Below are 14045 nucleotides of genomic sequence, written 5' to 3'. Positions count from 1 at the left end.
TACTGTGTTAATATTAATTAATTTTTATTCTTTTGTTTTTTCAGACCAACAATACACATGCGATCTATAAGAACTTGATTTATTTGCCTCCAATTGCTTCTCAAATCATCAACAGGGCCGCGTTTTACATCAACGTCTCCTGCATCTATCCCCTGGACTTGAATGTTTCTCTTCAAAAAGTGCTGTCTCCAATCATAAGGTTTTTATAACTTTTTTCATCAAAGATTTTATGCTAGAAAATGCATTGAGAAGTCGCAAACATTATGCAACTTTTGACACTTTCACACCAGTTTGAGCCAGCTCTGCCAAAATTGGCAGAGCAGGGGAGGAGCCCGGGCAGAATGAGTTGTTCACTTCCGGACTACACAACTTACTCGTGAATGTTTTCTTGGAGATTCTCATTGATAATCAATGATAGGAAATGACTTTTTAATTAGAGATGCAACTTTCCAACTCATGGCTCTTACTCTTCTGCATAAAAGTAGTTATAGTTTTAGAACACCAAACACTTTTAATGCCTCCATTTGTCCCAGTTTGGGTGATCTCACGCTGTCTTTTGTCTCCTTAGCATTTTATATATTTTACCATAATTGAAAGCCTCCCACCTCTAACAGAACTATAGGATTACCAGATTTTAATTTAGATTTTATGGGTGTTGATGATGTAAAATCCATTTGTTATAATGTTTTCTTCCGTATTTATGTTTTTTTTGCAGCACAGTATACTTTGAAATAGAAGGCAACGGGCAGTTTGATGTCATTATGGCTGCTTTCAAAGATCAAACTTACCAAGAGCCTTACGAAACAGGAGTGATTACTTTATCTACCAAAGACAGGTTGTTTATTGGTGTTTTCATCTCTAAAGGCGATACAAGTCAGTTTAAACTTGTCATGCAACATTGCTACGCAACGCCTACACAAAATCCTGATGATCCAACAAAATACGGAATTATTGTGAACAGGTGAGATAAAGATAAAGAGCCATAGTCAGTAGTGTCCCACCTCAAAAAAAAAAAAAGGACCTTACACCCTGGCATTAGGCTTATACAGCAGGGCATGAAGCTTGTCTGACTCTTGTAGAATGTGTGCGGTATGCGGAATGTAGAATGGTGAGGCTCGGGAACATGGCAGACAAAGGAAGATGTTATAAAACAACATGTAAATAATATCTGAATGACTTCATATAACGATAGATAATAGATACGGTAGATAGATAGATATTAGATAGATAGATAATAGATGATAGATAATATATAAATACTAGAAAGATAATAGATAGATAGATAGATGATATATAGATAGATAATAGATACATAATAGATAGATGATAGATAATAGATAAATATATAATAGATAGATAGATAGATAGATAGATAAATAATAGATAGATAATAGATAAATAATAGATAGATAGATATTAGATAGATAGATAATAGATGATAGATAATATATAAATACTAGAAAGATAATAGATAGATAGATAGATGATATATAGATAGATAATAGATACATAATAGATAGATGATAGATAATAGATAAATATATAATAGATAGATAGATAGATAAATAATAGATAGATAATAGATAAATAATAGATAGATAGATAATAGATTGATTGATAGATAGATAGATAGATAGATAAATAATAGATAGATAGATAGATAGATAAATAATAGATAGATAATAGATAAATAATAGATAGATAGACAGATAGATAATAGATTGATTGATAGATAGATAGACCATAAATAATAGAAAGATAATTGATAGATAGATAATAGACAGATAAATAATAGATAGATAGATAGATAGATAATAGATAGATATAAAGATAATAGATAGATAATAGATAAGTAATAGATAATAGATAGATAGACAGATAGATGATAGATAGATAGATAGATAGATAGATAAGATAATAGCTAAGTAATAGATAATAGATAAACAGATAGATAACAGATTGATATATAGATGGACAGATAGATAATAGATTGATAGATAAATAGATAGAGGGATAAAGAGATAGATAGATAATAGACAGATGATAGATAGATAATGGATAGATAGATAATAGATAGATAATAGACAGATAATAGATAGATAGATAGACAGATAATAGATAGATAGATATGCATTTAATATATTTTTATTTATTCTTTTGAACAGCTGTGCTAATGAAGAAGATCAAACTATTCTAATTTATGCTAATGGAATTTCAAGTGAAGGAAAATTCTCTATCTTAATGTTCAAGTTTGTTAAACACAGCTACGTTTTTCTTCATTGCAAAGTTAATCTTTGCAGTAAATCTGAAGAATGTATTCCTGTAAGTGGAAGTTTGACAATCTATCTATTAGCTATCATCTATCTATCTATCTATCTATCTATCTATCTATCTATCTATCTATCATCTATCTATCTATCTATCTATCTATCACCTATCTATCTATCTATCTATCTATCTATCACCTATCTATCTATCCATTATCTGTCAGTGTAACCATTCATCTATTTCACTTCGTTGTCTGCAGAATTATATATCTCTCGTGTTAAATATTTTTGTTTTTTAGGGTTGTCCTAGACCAAATTTCCGCAGCGCTGCACCACTTGGGAAGACTTTAACACTTGGACCATTTCATTTGGGTAAAATTCTAAATGAATAATTACTTAAAGGGGTTCTCCAGGTTTTAAAATGAAGCCAAGCAGGCCGAGGCTGAAAAAGTTTTAAAATAACAACTTCGGGACCAAAACTCTAGTGGTCCAGACGAGTCAGGCTGAGGTGACGTCACATCCATCGTTCACGTTACTGCTGCAGCCAGTCATTGGCCTCAGCGGAGATGTTTGCATGTATAGTATATGACTGCTGAGGCTAGTGATTGCCCCCGGCATTGGGTGTGTATATGATATTAGGCGATATTAGGCATGTTTGTCTAGGATTCCCGTACCATGATTTCACTTGACGAAAAATGATTCATTTAAAAAAAAGATCTCGAGCTAAAATGTAATAATTCACATATTTTAGTAAATCGGAAGTTAGAGCAGTAGTCAAAGTTCAAGAACTATATTATATTTTTGTCCTTTTTTTATCGTTACGACCATTTTACTGCTAGTGAAAGGGATATTGGTAACTGTCTACTTTCTATTACTATACTTTATCAGACACTAAAAAGAAAACATTTTGCATGAAATAATGTGATGAAAATGGCCAATAATTTGGAAAACAATTAAGGTTTTCTGCCATTATTTGTTTAAATTCTATTACATAATTTACAAATTACAGAATAAAAAACACAGGGTACGCACCTAATTTTTTTTATGCGAATAGATCCCAAATTCTGTGCTTTTTTACACTGGGAGGCAAATCTGAAATTCCCAGCTGCAGCCACTGCAGAAGTCAAGGAGCTGTTTGTTTCGGCAGCATCCGAGAACTTCTGGCTGGCGCCAGTAATTGCTGATCAGCCCGGGTGCATTTCAAGCCATTTTTTTTAAAGTTAATCCTAGGGAAGAAAGTTAAAAGGAAGCTATGTTCTTTCTTTAGAGTGTCTCAATGCCATGTTCTCCAGCATTCTCATTTTGTTTGGTTTTTCTTTCCAGATAATGATGTGAATCCCTCTGACAGTAAGTAGAATATCTATGGGCAACATTTTGTATTTTGCTACTAAGCCTCAGTGTGACATTCGACCTCTATTATATTGTACAAATGTCTTTCATCAAGCCAACAATACTAAGCATGATGGCTCAGTGGTTAGCATGGTGGCTCAGTGGCTAGCATGGTGGCTCAGTGGTTAGCACAATGGCTCAGTGGCTAGCACGGTGGCTCAGTGGTTAGCATGGTGGCTCAGTGGTTAGCACGGTGGCTCAGTGGTTAGCACGGTGGCTCAGTAGCTAGCACAGTGGCTCAGTGGTTAGCACTGCAGCCTTGTAGCACTGGGGTCCTGGGTTCAAATCCCACAAAGGACAATATCTGCAAGGAGTTTGTATGTTCTCCGCATGTTTGCGTGCGTTCACTCCGGTTTCCTCCCACATTCCAAAGACATACTGATAGGGAATTTAGATTGTGAGCCCCATCGGGGACAGCGATGATAATGTCTGTAAAGCGTTGCAGAATATGTTAGCACTATATGAAAATAAAGATTATTATTACACCTTAATAGCCATAGCACCATAATAATTAAATAGGATTTTTTATTATCTTTAATTGGCCTTACTCTAGCTAATTTTTCAAAAGGGACTCATTGTCATGTTGTTGAAACGTGCACTAGTTTCTTCCATATTTTAGATGACACTTGCCCATTAAAAAAAAAGAGGATCCCATCTGGATCAACCGTACAGCATCTGATTTTTATGGATAGGTTGTAATTCTTAACATAGCAAGCTGTATTTGGTCTTAGCTTATGTGTAAAAATGAATGCTATATCGATATAAAAAAGGACATACGGATGGCACACGGATGATAATATAGATGGAAAATCATTAGTCTAAATCAGATGATTGTGTTATATGCTGGTGTGAACCTAGACTTATTGTGCTCATCCTCGAAGATCCCGGGGATTCTGGAGAATGCCATATATCAGATGGCTAGGAAATGACTGCTAATACAGATTAGGTTAAAAACAAAAAGGAACAGAAAAAAACATCAGCTCACCAAAATGTGTCAAGGCAATAAAAAGTCCATGGGATGAAGCTTGGACATGGTGGGGGGCCAATATCCCCCCGGTGGCAAACAAGAAAAAAAAAGAGAAAATTCAGCACCAAGGAACAATCAAATTAAAAGGATTCCATGTATTCAAAATGCATTAAAAAAGGGACACAGGACTGACAGTAAAAAAGAGGGCGGTCACACTGTTACCATACACGTTTCGGACATCCTTGTCCTTACTCATAGGTAATACCTAAAGGTAGGTAAAAAATTATGTAAAAATTCACATATTTTAGTAAATTAAAAGAGAGAACAGTAGACAAAGTTCAGGAATGATATTATATTTTTTCTTATTTTTTGCTGTGGCCATTTTACTACTAATGAGTAAGGATTTTACTACCTATGAGTGAGGACATGGATGTCCGAAACGCAAAAGGATTCCAGTGGGATGCCCCCTTTTTTTTACTGTCAGTCCTGTGTGATGTTTTTTAATGGATTTCAAATAAACGGAATTTATTTTAGATATATTTTTCCTTACTGGATTTTCTCAACTTTTTACCCATTTCAGTTTATACTTTTACTACTATCACAACTGTTATGGCTGCTAATAATTCTAATGTAGTATCAATTTAGTAAAGTTATTGTAATGCTATTTTGCTTCATTACCATAGATCCCATCGATACAACCATAGTGACTGTATCTGAGGATAAGACTGGTAAGAGCAGTACATTTCACGTAACATGTTTCCTGTTATACATCTTTATCTTTATTCATCCTGACATGTTTGTTTTAATAAATACTTACATCGAATTTTCCTTAGAACACTGTGTTGTGCTGTTCCTCTATTATACCTCCCAGAAAAGTATAAACAGAGCGTTACCATAGTGGCAGGGAACATGCTGTTATTAGAATTCCATGGTGCCCCCACCAATAATTTGAAAAATATAAATAAAAAACTCCCAATAATATTGAACCTAAGAAAGTCAGGAGACTCGAGTACCATTTTCATACAGTAAAAAATGCAGTCTTTTATTGTTACAATTAATTACAATGAACACACAATAATTATATACACCGGCGGTTTGCCAATGGAGCATCAACGAAATTCAAGGAATTGTCGGCACAAGTAACAGTAAATTATCAGGTAGATAGAAATTAATGTCATAAATACAATGAATAAAGTTACATCAATCACATAAGGAGAGTTAGTCAATCATAGAAAATGGATGTTATGAAGTGCAATCAGCAGGCACAGTACAAATCAAATCACAGTCTCTCCAGAATTTAAAGACCAAATGTCAACTTGTCTCAGATTTAACAATGTAGTAAATAATTAGCAGTAGTCAATAGTAGAGGATGCTTGCCCATAATAATAAAGTGACGGTGTAATATCCTGGGAGGGTCCCCGATGCACGTTTCGCGTGTGCTTTTTCACACAGATATTTTGGCTGGTAAATAAAGGGAGATCAAAAATGTCCATTGGATTGATAAGTGATATCCAGTGGGAATTATTGATCTCCCTACATACAGTATATCAGACAAGATATCTACTTAGTCACTCCCCTTGAAAAAGCACATACAACATGAGCATTGGGGACTCTCCCTGGATATTGCACTGGCACTTTAGTATTATGGGTAAGCACATTATATGATTGACTACTGCAGTTCACGTATTATGTCATTACATCCAAGTTGACGTTTGGTCTGAATTCTGGAGTGAATGTGATTTGATTTGTACTGTGCCTGCTGGTTGCTCTTCATGACATCATTTTCTATGATTGATGAACTCTCCTTATGTGAGTGATGTAACTTTGTTCATTAGACTCCTTTCACATTGCCTTCTTCCCCACACTCAGTGATCCCGTTCGGGCTTATGTCCGTCCTCCCCCACAAAACAAAATTCAGATGTGTGCGCAAACGGGTCATAGACTATAATATTGCTGACAGCCAACGTGCGCTCTGTCATACATCATGTTCTGGCGTATAGTGGAGGTGGACACTCAGTCTAGTACTGCATGTGCTTTTCCTCAAGCAGTCTATATGTTTCATGGAGATCTAAGGACTGAAATGTTACAGATATATGTTGGATTTCTTCCAAATAGCTTCAAATTTTAAGGAATTGAAGCGCCAAGGTTTCTTCATGAGTGATGCCCAGTGTTGGATCAAGCCCAGAATAACTGATTTTGATGACCTATCTCAAAGATAGGATATAAATATCAGACATGTATGATCTCTTTAAGATTTTTCACATTTTCAGAACATGATCCTGTTTTTGTTTCCACAGATGCCAAAACATCTCCCTTAACGACTACAGTAGCTGTCACTGCCGGTATGAGCAATGTGTTTTGTGATAATGAATATGATACAGCCTACTTGGTCATAAATATGAATTTCTTCTCCAAGCTTATAAATCAGAAAAGTTGGATGATCTTTGATAAATACTATAACTATTATCACCTTGCCGCAAATTTATGTAACTATATGCCCATATAACAAGAGGTTTACCATAGCTATGTCTCAGGGATAGTATGGGCAGGCATAAGGGTTGTGCCCATGCCATCCATAGCAGGAGGCGGCCGTTATACAAAGTTAATCACCTGATGCAGGGACTAAACCTAGCTCCAATCTCAACACTTAAAAAAAATAAAAATATGTTTTTAAGCTTAAAAAAAGCAAAATATGAAAAGCCCAAAATCCCAGATGTTATAAAAATAATAGTTTATTTGAGAAAAAAAAAACTTTGCAAGAAAAACACGTGTAATCATGCTGTGTTCATTATGACACTGTGTGAAAGGTTATGATGTAACTTTTTCGACAGTAAAAAATGCAATATATTGTTATAATTAATTACAATGAACAGACAATAATTATATACACAAAAAATATGAAGAGGTTCGTCAATGGAGCATCAAAGAAATCCAAGGAATTGTAGGCACAAGTAACAGCAAATTATTGACAAGATATAAATTAATGTGATAAATAAAATGAACAAAGTTACATCAATCACATAAGGAGAGTTAGTCAATCATAGAAAATGGATGTTATGAAGTGCAATCAGCAGGCACAGTACAAATCAAATCACAGTCTCTCCAGAATTTAGAGACCAAATGTCAACTTGTCTCAGATTTAACAATGTAGTAAATAATTTGCAGTAGTCAATAGTAGAGGATGCTTGCCCATAATAATAAAGTGTTGGTGTCATATCCAGGGAGAGTCCCCGACGCACGTTTTGCATGTGCTTTTTCAAGGGGAGTGACTGCACAGATATTCTGTCTGATAAATAAAGGGAGATCAAAAATGTCCATTGGATTAATAGTGTGATAACCAATGGGAATTATTGATCTCCCTACATACAGTATATCAGACAAGATATCTACTTAGTCACTCCCCTTGAAAAGCACATACAACATGAGCATTGGGGACTCTCCCTGGATATTGCACTGGCACTTTAGTATTATGGGTAAGCACATTATATGATTGACTACTGCAGTTCACGTATTATGTCATTACATCCAAGTGGACGTTTGGTTTATATTCTGGAGAGAATGTGATTTGATTTGTACTGGGCCTGCTGGTTGCTCTTCATGACATCAATTTGATGATTATTTATGATTGATGAACTCTCCTTATGTGATTGATGTAACTTTGTTCATTAGACTCCTTTCACATTGCCTTCTTCCCCACCCTCAGTGATCCCGTTGGGGCTTATGTCCGTACTCCCCCACAAAACAAAATTTGGATGTGTGCGCAAACGGGGTCATAGACTATAATGGTGCTGACAGCCAACGTGCGCTCTGTCATGCATCATGTTCTGGCGTATAGTGGAGGTGGACACTCAGTCTAGTACTGCATGTGCTTTTCCTCAAGCAGTCTAAATCTTTGATGGAGATCTAAGGACTGAAATGTTACAGATATATGTTGGATTTCTTCCAAATATCTTCAAATTTTATGGAATTGAAGTGCCAAGGTTTCTTCATGAGTGATGCCCAGTGTTGGACCAAGCCCAGAATAACTGATTTTGATGACCTATCTCAAAGATAGGATATAAATATCAGACATGTATGATCTCTTTAAGATTTTGCACATTTTCGGAAAATGATCCTGTTTTTGTTTCCACAGATGCCAAAACATCTCCCTTAACGACTACAGTAGCTGTCACTGCCGGTATGAGCAATGTGTTTTGTGATAATGAATATGATACAGCCTACTTGGTCATAAATGTGAATTTCTTCTCCAAGCTTATAAATCAGAAAAGTTGGATGATCTTTGATAAATACTTTAATTATTATCACCTTGCCGCAAATTTATTGAACTATACGCCCAGATAACAAGTAGTTTATCATAGCTATGTCTCAGGGATAGTATGGACAGGCATAAGGGTTGTGCCCATGCCATCCATAGCAGGAGGCGGCCGTTATACAAAGTTAATCGCCTGATGCAGGGACTAAACCTAGCTCCAATCTCAACACTTAAAAAAAATAAAAATATATTTTTAAGCTTAAAAAAATAAAATATGAAAAGCCCAAAATTCCAGATGTTATAAAAATGATGATGATTTGCAAGAAAAACATGTGTAATAGTGCTGTGTTCATTATGACACTGAACGAAAAGTTATGATGTAACTTTTTCCACAGTGAAAAATTCAAAATTTAAGAAGAGGTTTGCCAATGGAGCATGAAATAAATCCATGGAATTGTAGGCACAAGAAACAGTAAATTATCGGGTAGATAAAAATTAATGTGATCAATAAAATGAACATAGTTACATCAATCACATAAGGAAAGTTAGTCACTCATAGATGTTAGGTGTCGAGTTCCCACCGCTGCACAGGGGGAATCTCGAACCATCTCCACTGCGGTCTCCCATTCTCCTCCAGCCGCAGTGGAGCCTGCTCAGCGGAGACGTCGGTCCCAGCGCCTGGCTCGGACAGATGCTGCGCATGGTCCTCTGCCCTTCCAGGCTCAGCCATTATAACCAATACAGTTCAGCGGTGACTAAGTCCTGCTTTTCTCCTTCTGAGCATGCCCAAGGAAAGATCTCTTATTGGAGGTCACACGCTCAGCTCCTGTAGCAGCTCCTATTGGTCCACCAGGAAGATCCTGAAGAGCTGTAGCTATAAAAGGTTCACATGGCCGCTCGGCCATGTGCTAGTATAATTCAGTATTTGTGTGTGTGTATGTATGCCTGTTCTGGTGAAAGCTCCAAATCATTCCCATCCCTAGAGTTGCTGAATGCTCGCGAGTTTTGTAGCTGTCTAGCGCAAGATAGCAAGATAGTGCCATCCAGCACCAGGCACAAATATACTGTGTCGATACTGCGGTGACCGCCGCTGCGGTACTGTACGCACTCTGTGCAGCTATTTTAGTGTCTCCCGACAATCCGTCAGTGTAGGGTGGGAACTCCCATTTGATCTCAGCATCTGACTCGGGGCGTCCTCAGGCGTGGGCTCAAAAGCCACCGAGGGTCAGAGCGGGATCAACCACCAGCATAGTGGGGGTGAGTTGTTAGGGATCCCACTAGTATCCATTTGCTGCGCCCTGTGAATGCTAACAGGGCACAGAGCTATCTTTAATCTCGGCGACTGTGAAGCAACAGAGTTCGCTCCTATACAGAATGGGTGACCTTACCCATGTCTATTCAGGTGTAGTGCACGGTGGTTCCTGGGCTGCGAACGCACCTATACTTCCTCTATATTGACTCGGTGCGTTCCGCCAGCCCTAACAATAGAAAATGGATGTTATGAAGTGCAACCAGCAGGCACAGTACAAATCAAATCACAATCTCTCCAGAATTTGAAGACGAAATGTCAACTTGTCATGGATTTAACGATATAGTAAATAATTTGCAGTCGGTATTCATATAAGATGCTTGCTCATAGTAATAAAGTGTTGTGCAACATCCAGGGATGGTCCCCAGTGAGCATTTCACGTGTGCTTTTTCAAGGGGAGTAACTACATTGATATCCTGTCCGATATATAAAGGGAAATCAATAATGTCCATTGGATTGATAGTGTGATATCCAATGTGTGAATTATTGATCTCCCTTCATACAGGATATCAGACATGATATCTACTTAGTCACTCCCCTTGAAAACCACATGCAAACTGAGCATTGCGGACTCTCCCTGGATATTGCACTGGCACTTTAGCATTATGGGTGAGCACATTATATGATTGACTACTGCAATTCACGTACTATGTCATTACATCCAAGTTGACGTTTGATCTGAATTCTGGAGAGAATGTGATTTGATTTGTAAAGTGCCTGCTGGTTGCTCTTCATGGACTCAATTTTCTATGATTGACAAACTTTCCTTATGTGATTGATGTAACTTTGTTAATTAGTCTTCTTTCACATTGCCTTCTTCCCCACTCTCAGTGGCTCCATTAGGGCTTACAACAGGACTCCCCCCAAAAAAGGGATTTGATACATGCGAGAACGGGGCCATGGACTATAATGGTGCTGACAGAGCCAACGTGCGCTCTGTCATGCATATATTGCCAAAGTTTCTTCATTAGTGTTTTGCTCGGTGTTTGACCGAGCCCCAAATAACTGATATTAATTACCTATCTCAAAGATTAGACCTAAATATCAGGGTGTATGACCTCTTTAAGATTTTGCACATTTTTGTAATATTATCCTGTTTTTGTTTCCACAGATGCCAATAGTACATCTCCCATAATAATTGCAACAACTTCCAGTGCTGGTATGTACTTAGTAATAATGAATATGATGCAACCTACTTGATTCTAAATATTATTTTTTCTTCGAGCTTATAAATCAGACAAGTTGGATGATCTTTGATAAATGCTATAACCATTATCACCTTGCCACAAATTTATGTAACTTTACACCTAGATAACAAGAGGTTTACCATAGTTATGTCTCAGGTATGGTATAGGCAGGCACAGGGGTTGTGCCCATGCCATCCCTAACAGGAGTCGGCCGTTATACAAAGTTAATCTCCTGATACAGGGGACTAAACCTAGAATAAAGCTAGCATCAACTATGAAATAAAAATTAATTTCTGATTCAATGCTTTTTGTTTCTATCTCCTACCAAAAATGAATTTAATAGTGATCAAAATACATATATACACCAAAATCTTATTAGCAGAAACTATACCGTGTGCCTCAAAAACAAGACCTCATTCAACTCCATCTACATAAAAATAAAAAATTATGGACATCAAATTTGGTGACCAAATATAACACTTTTTTTTTAATTATTCTTTTGCGCAAATGTTGAAAAACATTGAAAAAAAACCTGTATGAATATGATATTGCTGTGATCAACCCACATAAAAATGATAATGTCAAATGTACCTAACTGTTAATGATGTTTAAAAGGAACCTATCACCAGGTTTGGTCGATACGAGTTACGGCCACCCCCTTTCAGGGCTTATATATAGAATTCTATAATGCTGTAAATCTGCCCCCAACCCAACCTGTAAGGGAAGGAAAATAGCTTTTATTATGCTCACCTGAGGGCAGTCCGGTCCGATGGGTGTCGCTCTTCTTGGTCCGGCGCCTCCCATCTTTTGCGATGCCGCTCTCTTGCTTGCTTCATGTGGATGATGTGTCCCTGCATCATCCACACAATCCCTGCCATCGCGCTCCTGCACAGGCGTACTTACACTGCCCTGTTGAGGGCAGAGCAAAGTCCTGCAGTGCACAGGCACGGGGAAAGGTCATAGAGCCCCTACACCTGTAAAAAACTAAGATGTTTCCCAATGTCCCACTTTCCCTTTCCCCGTCTCATCCTTTCTGTTAATAAACAAACCCCTCAAGTCCCAATCTACTTACCCATTTCCCTTACCACTCTCCCCCCTTGTTAATTATAAAAGATTAATGGAAAAGAAAAAATAAATAAAATATGATTAGAATTTATATTTTATTCATCATAGTGCTCTTGGATTATACATCAAAAACCTGGTGATCGATTCCCTTTAAAGAGGTGACTCAGGACTATTTTACTTTTTTAATTATGGGCCTAACAACTAACAAGCAGTAAGTTGCTACCTGTTGTCCCTGGTGCTGGCTCAAAGTGGTCACTGACTGCTCCTGCCTGCTATTCTGCTGCTTAACGTCAAAGCAGCTCATCTTATTTCGGGCTGCTGTGTCAAAGGGGATTGAGTGCTGACGTCATGCTGATTGACCGCTGCCTCCCTGCAGTTAGGCAGTGGGGAGCAGGCTGTCAATGAGCATGACATCAGCCTTCCTGCCCCATCAAAAGAGCAGAGCATTAAAGAAGCTGCTGCCTTGCCTAAATGACGTCAACGGAAGCTGCTAAATAGTCGTCGGGAGCTTCTCTGCCGGTAGAGATTGGCGCCTATCACAATATGCAAGCAGGTAGCAACTACCTATTTGTTGGTTCTTAGACCCATAGTAAAAAATCCCTATTTCTAACTTAAAGGTATAACCCATTATGTAAAAAAAAAAGTTGATATCACTATTTTCTATATATTTTCTAGTTTTGTTTTGCATTTTATCATATATTAACATTTTAATAATTATATGTTTTTTTGTTGTTTCTTTTTTAGATAAAAGGACTTGTTTGGACCTACTGACACTCTTTGCAATCTTACTTGTTACCCTCATGTTGTAACTTTTGGAATTATACTCCTTTGAAAATTTTTACGCATCAAAAAAGACTGAAATGACGGAGAATTTTAGCATTTACTAAAAAATTCTCTAGATGGGCACTTTATTTTTTCATGAAAAATGCACTATATTTATTAGTCACAGGGATCATGGACAAAGTTGGTGAAAATAAGTATAACATTGACATTTTAAGGTTTGATTTTACACTTCACTTTATGATGTATTTGAAAGGGTATTCCAGATAATGTTGGCACAGTGCAGCATTCAGGTCAACCCTCTGCGCAGGGCCATTCATCAAGAGAAATTAATTAGCCTTGCAGCTCCTTTCTTAGGAAATTAGTGGGGGGCCCTGAAGTCGGACACCCACCAATGCGCAGGTGATGACATATAACAGGGCGAGTATCCTTTTAAACTGATTTCTTTTTTGCTACAAAAAAATAAATTAATTGCTATTCAACCTTGTCTTTATCATTATTGAATGGAGCAACTTACTGAACTTTTGTACTTAAAAAGTAAAAAAATAATGAATTACATCACGATAATGATCTTTTCTTATATGTTTGATAGAAAAACCAGTATTCCAAAAATCCAAAATGTACAATTTGATATTAAAAAGTAAACGTTGTTTTAATATCGACTTCATAAAGCAAACAATTATCTAATTTCCTTTTTTTCAAACTGGACAGATTTTTCACTCTCAAATCATGGGTAAAATCTGTGTTCAGAGAAGAAAACAGATTTACTGATTTTTGGATTACTAAAATAGGAGATGACAGTTGGTGCTTTTAGAATTCTATGGAAAGA

The 14045-nt window shown here is 36.9% G+C and overlaps 1 protein-coding gene across 1 annotated transcript in view; it reads left to right on the top strand.

The window, feature by feature from the left end:
* Positions 1 to 13683, top strand: part of LOC143785931 (uncharacterized) — a 43405-nt gene extending 29722 nt beyond the window's left edge. The window contains exons 9-18 of the mRNA XM_077275075.1: positions 45 to 199; positions 716 to 961; positions 2166 to 2322; positions 2567 to 2639; positions 3591 to 3614; positions 5307 to 5351; positions 6921 to 6965; positions 8756 to 8800; positions 11296 to 11343; positions 13181 to 13683. Coding sequence (XP_077131190.1) covers positions 45 to 199; positions 716 to 961; positions 2166 to 2322; positions 2567 to 2639; positions 3591 to 3614; positions 5307 to 5351; positions 6921 to 6965; positions 8756 to 8800; positions 11296 to 11343; positions 13181 to 13245 — 903 coding nt within the window. The 3' untranslated portion in view covers positions 13246 to 13683. The remainder of the gene's footprint in view (positions 1 to 44; positions 200 to 715; positions 962 to 2165; positions 2323 to 2566; positions 2640 to 3590; positions 3615 to 5306; positions 5352 to 6920; positions 6966 to 8755; positions 8801 to 11295; positions 11344 to 13180) is intronic.
* The last annotated feature ends 362 nt before the right edge of the window (positions 13684 to 14045 follow it).

The sequence above is a fragment of the Ranitomeya variabilis genome, chromosome 7 (assembly GCF_051348905.1).
Source record: "Ranitomeya variabilis isolate aRanVar5 chromosome 7, aRanVar5.hap1, whole genome shotgun sequence".
Taxonomy (NCBI): domain Eukaryota; kingdom Metazoa; phylum Chordata; class Amphibia; order Anura; family Dendrobatidae; genus Ranitomeya; species Ranitomeya variabilis.
This window is presented reverse-complemented; position numbering and strand designations above follow the sequence as displayed.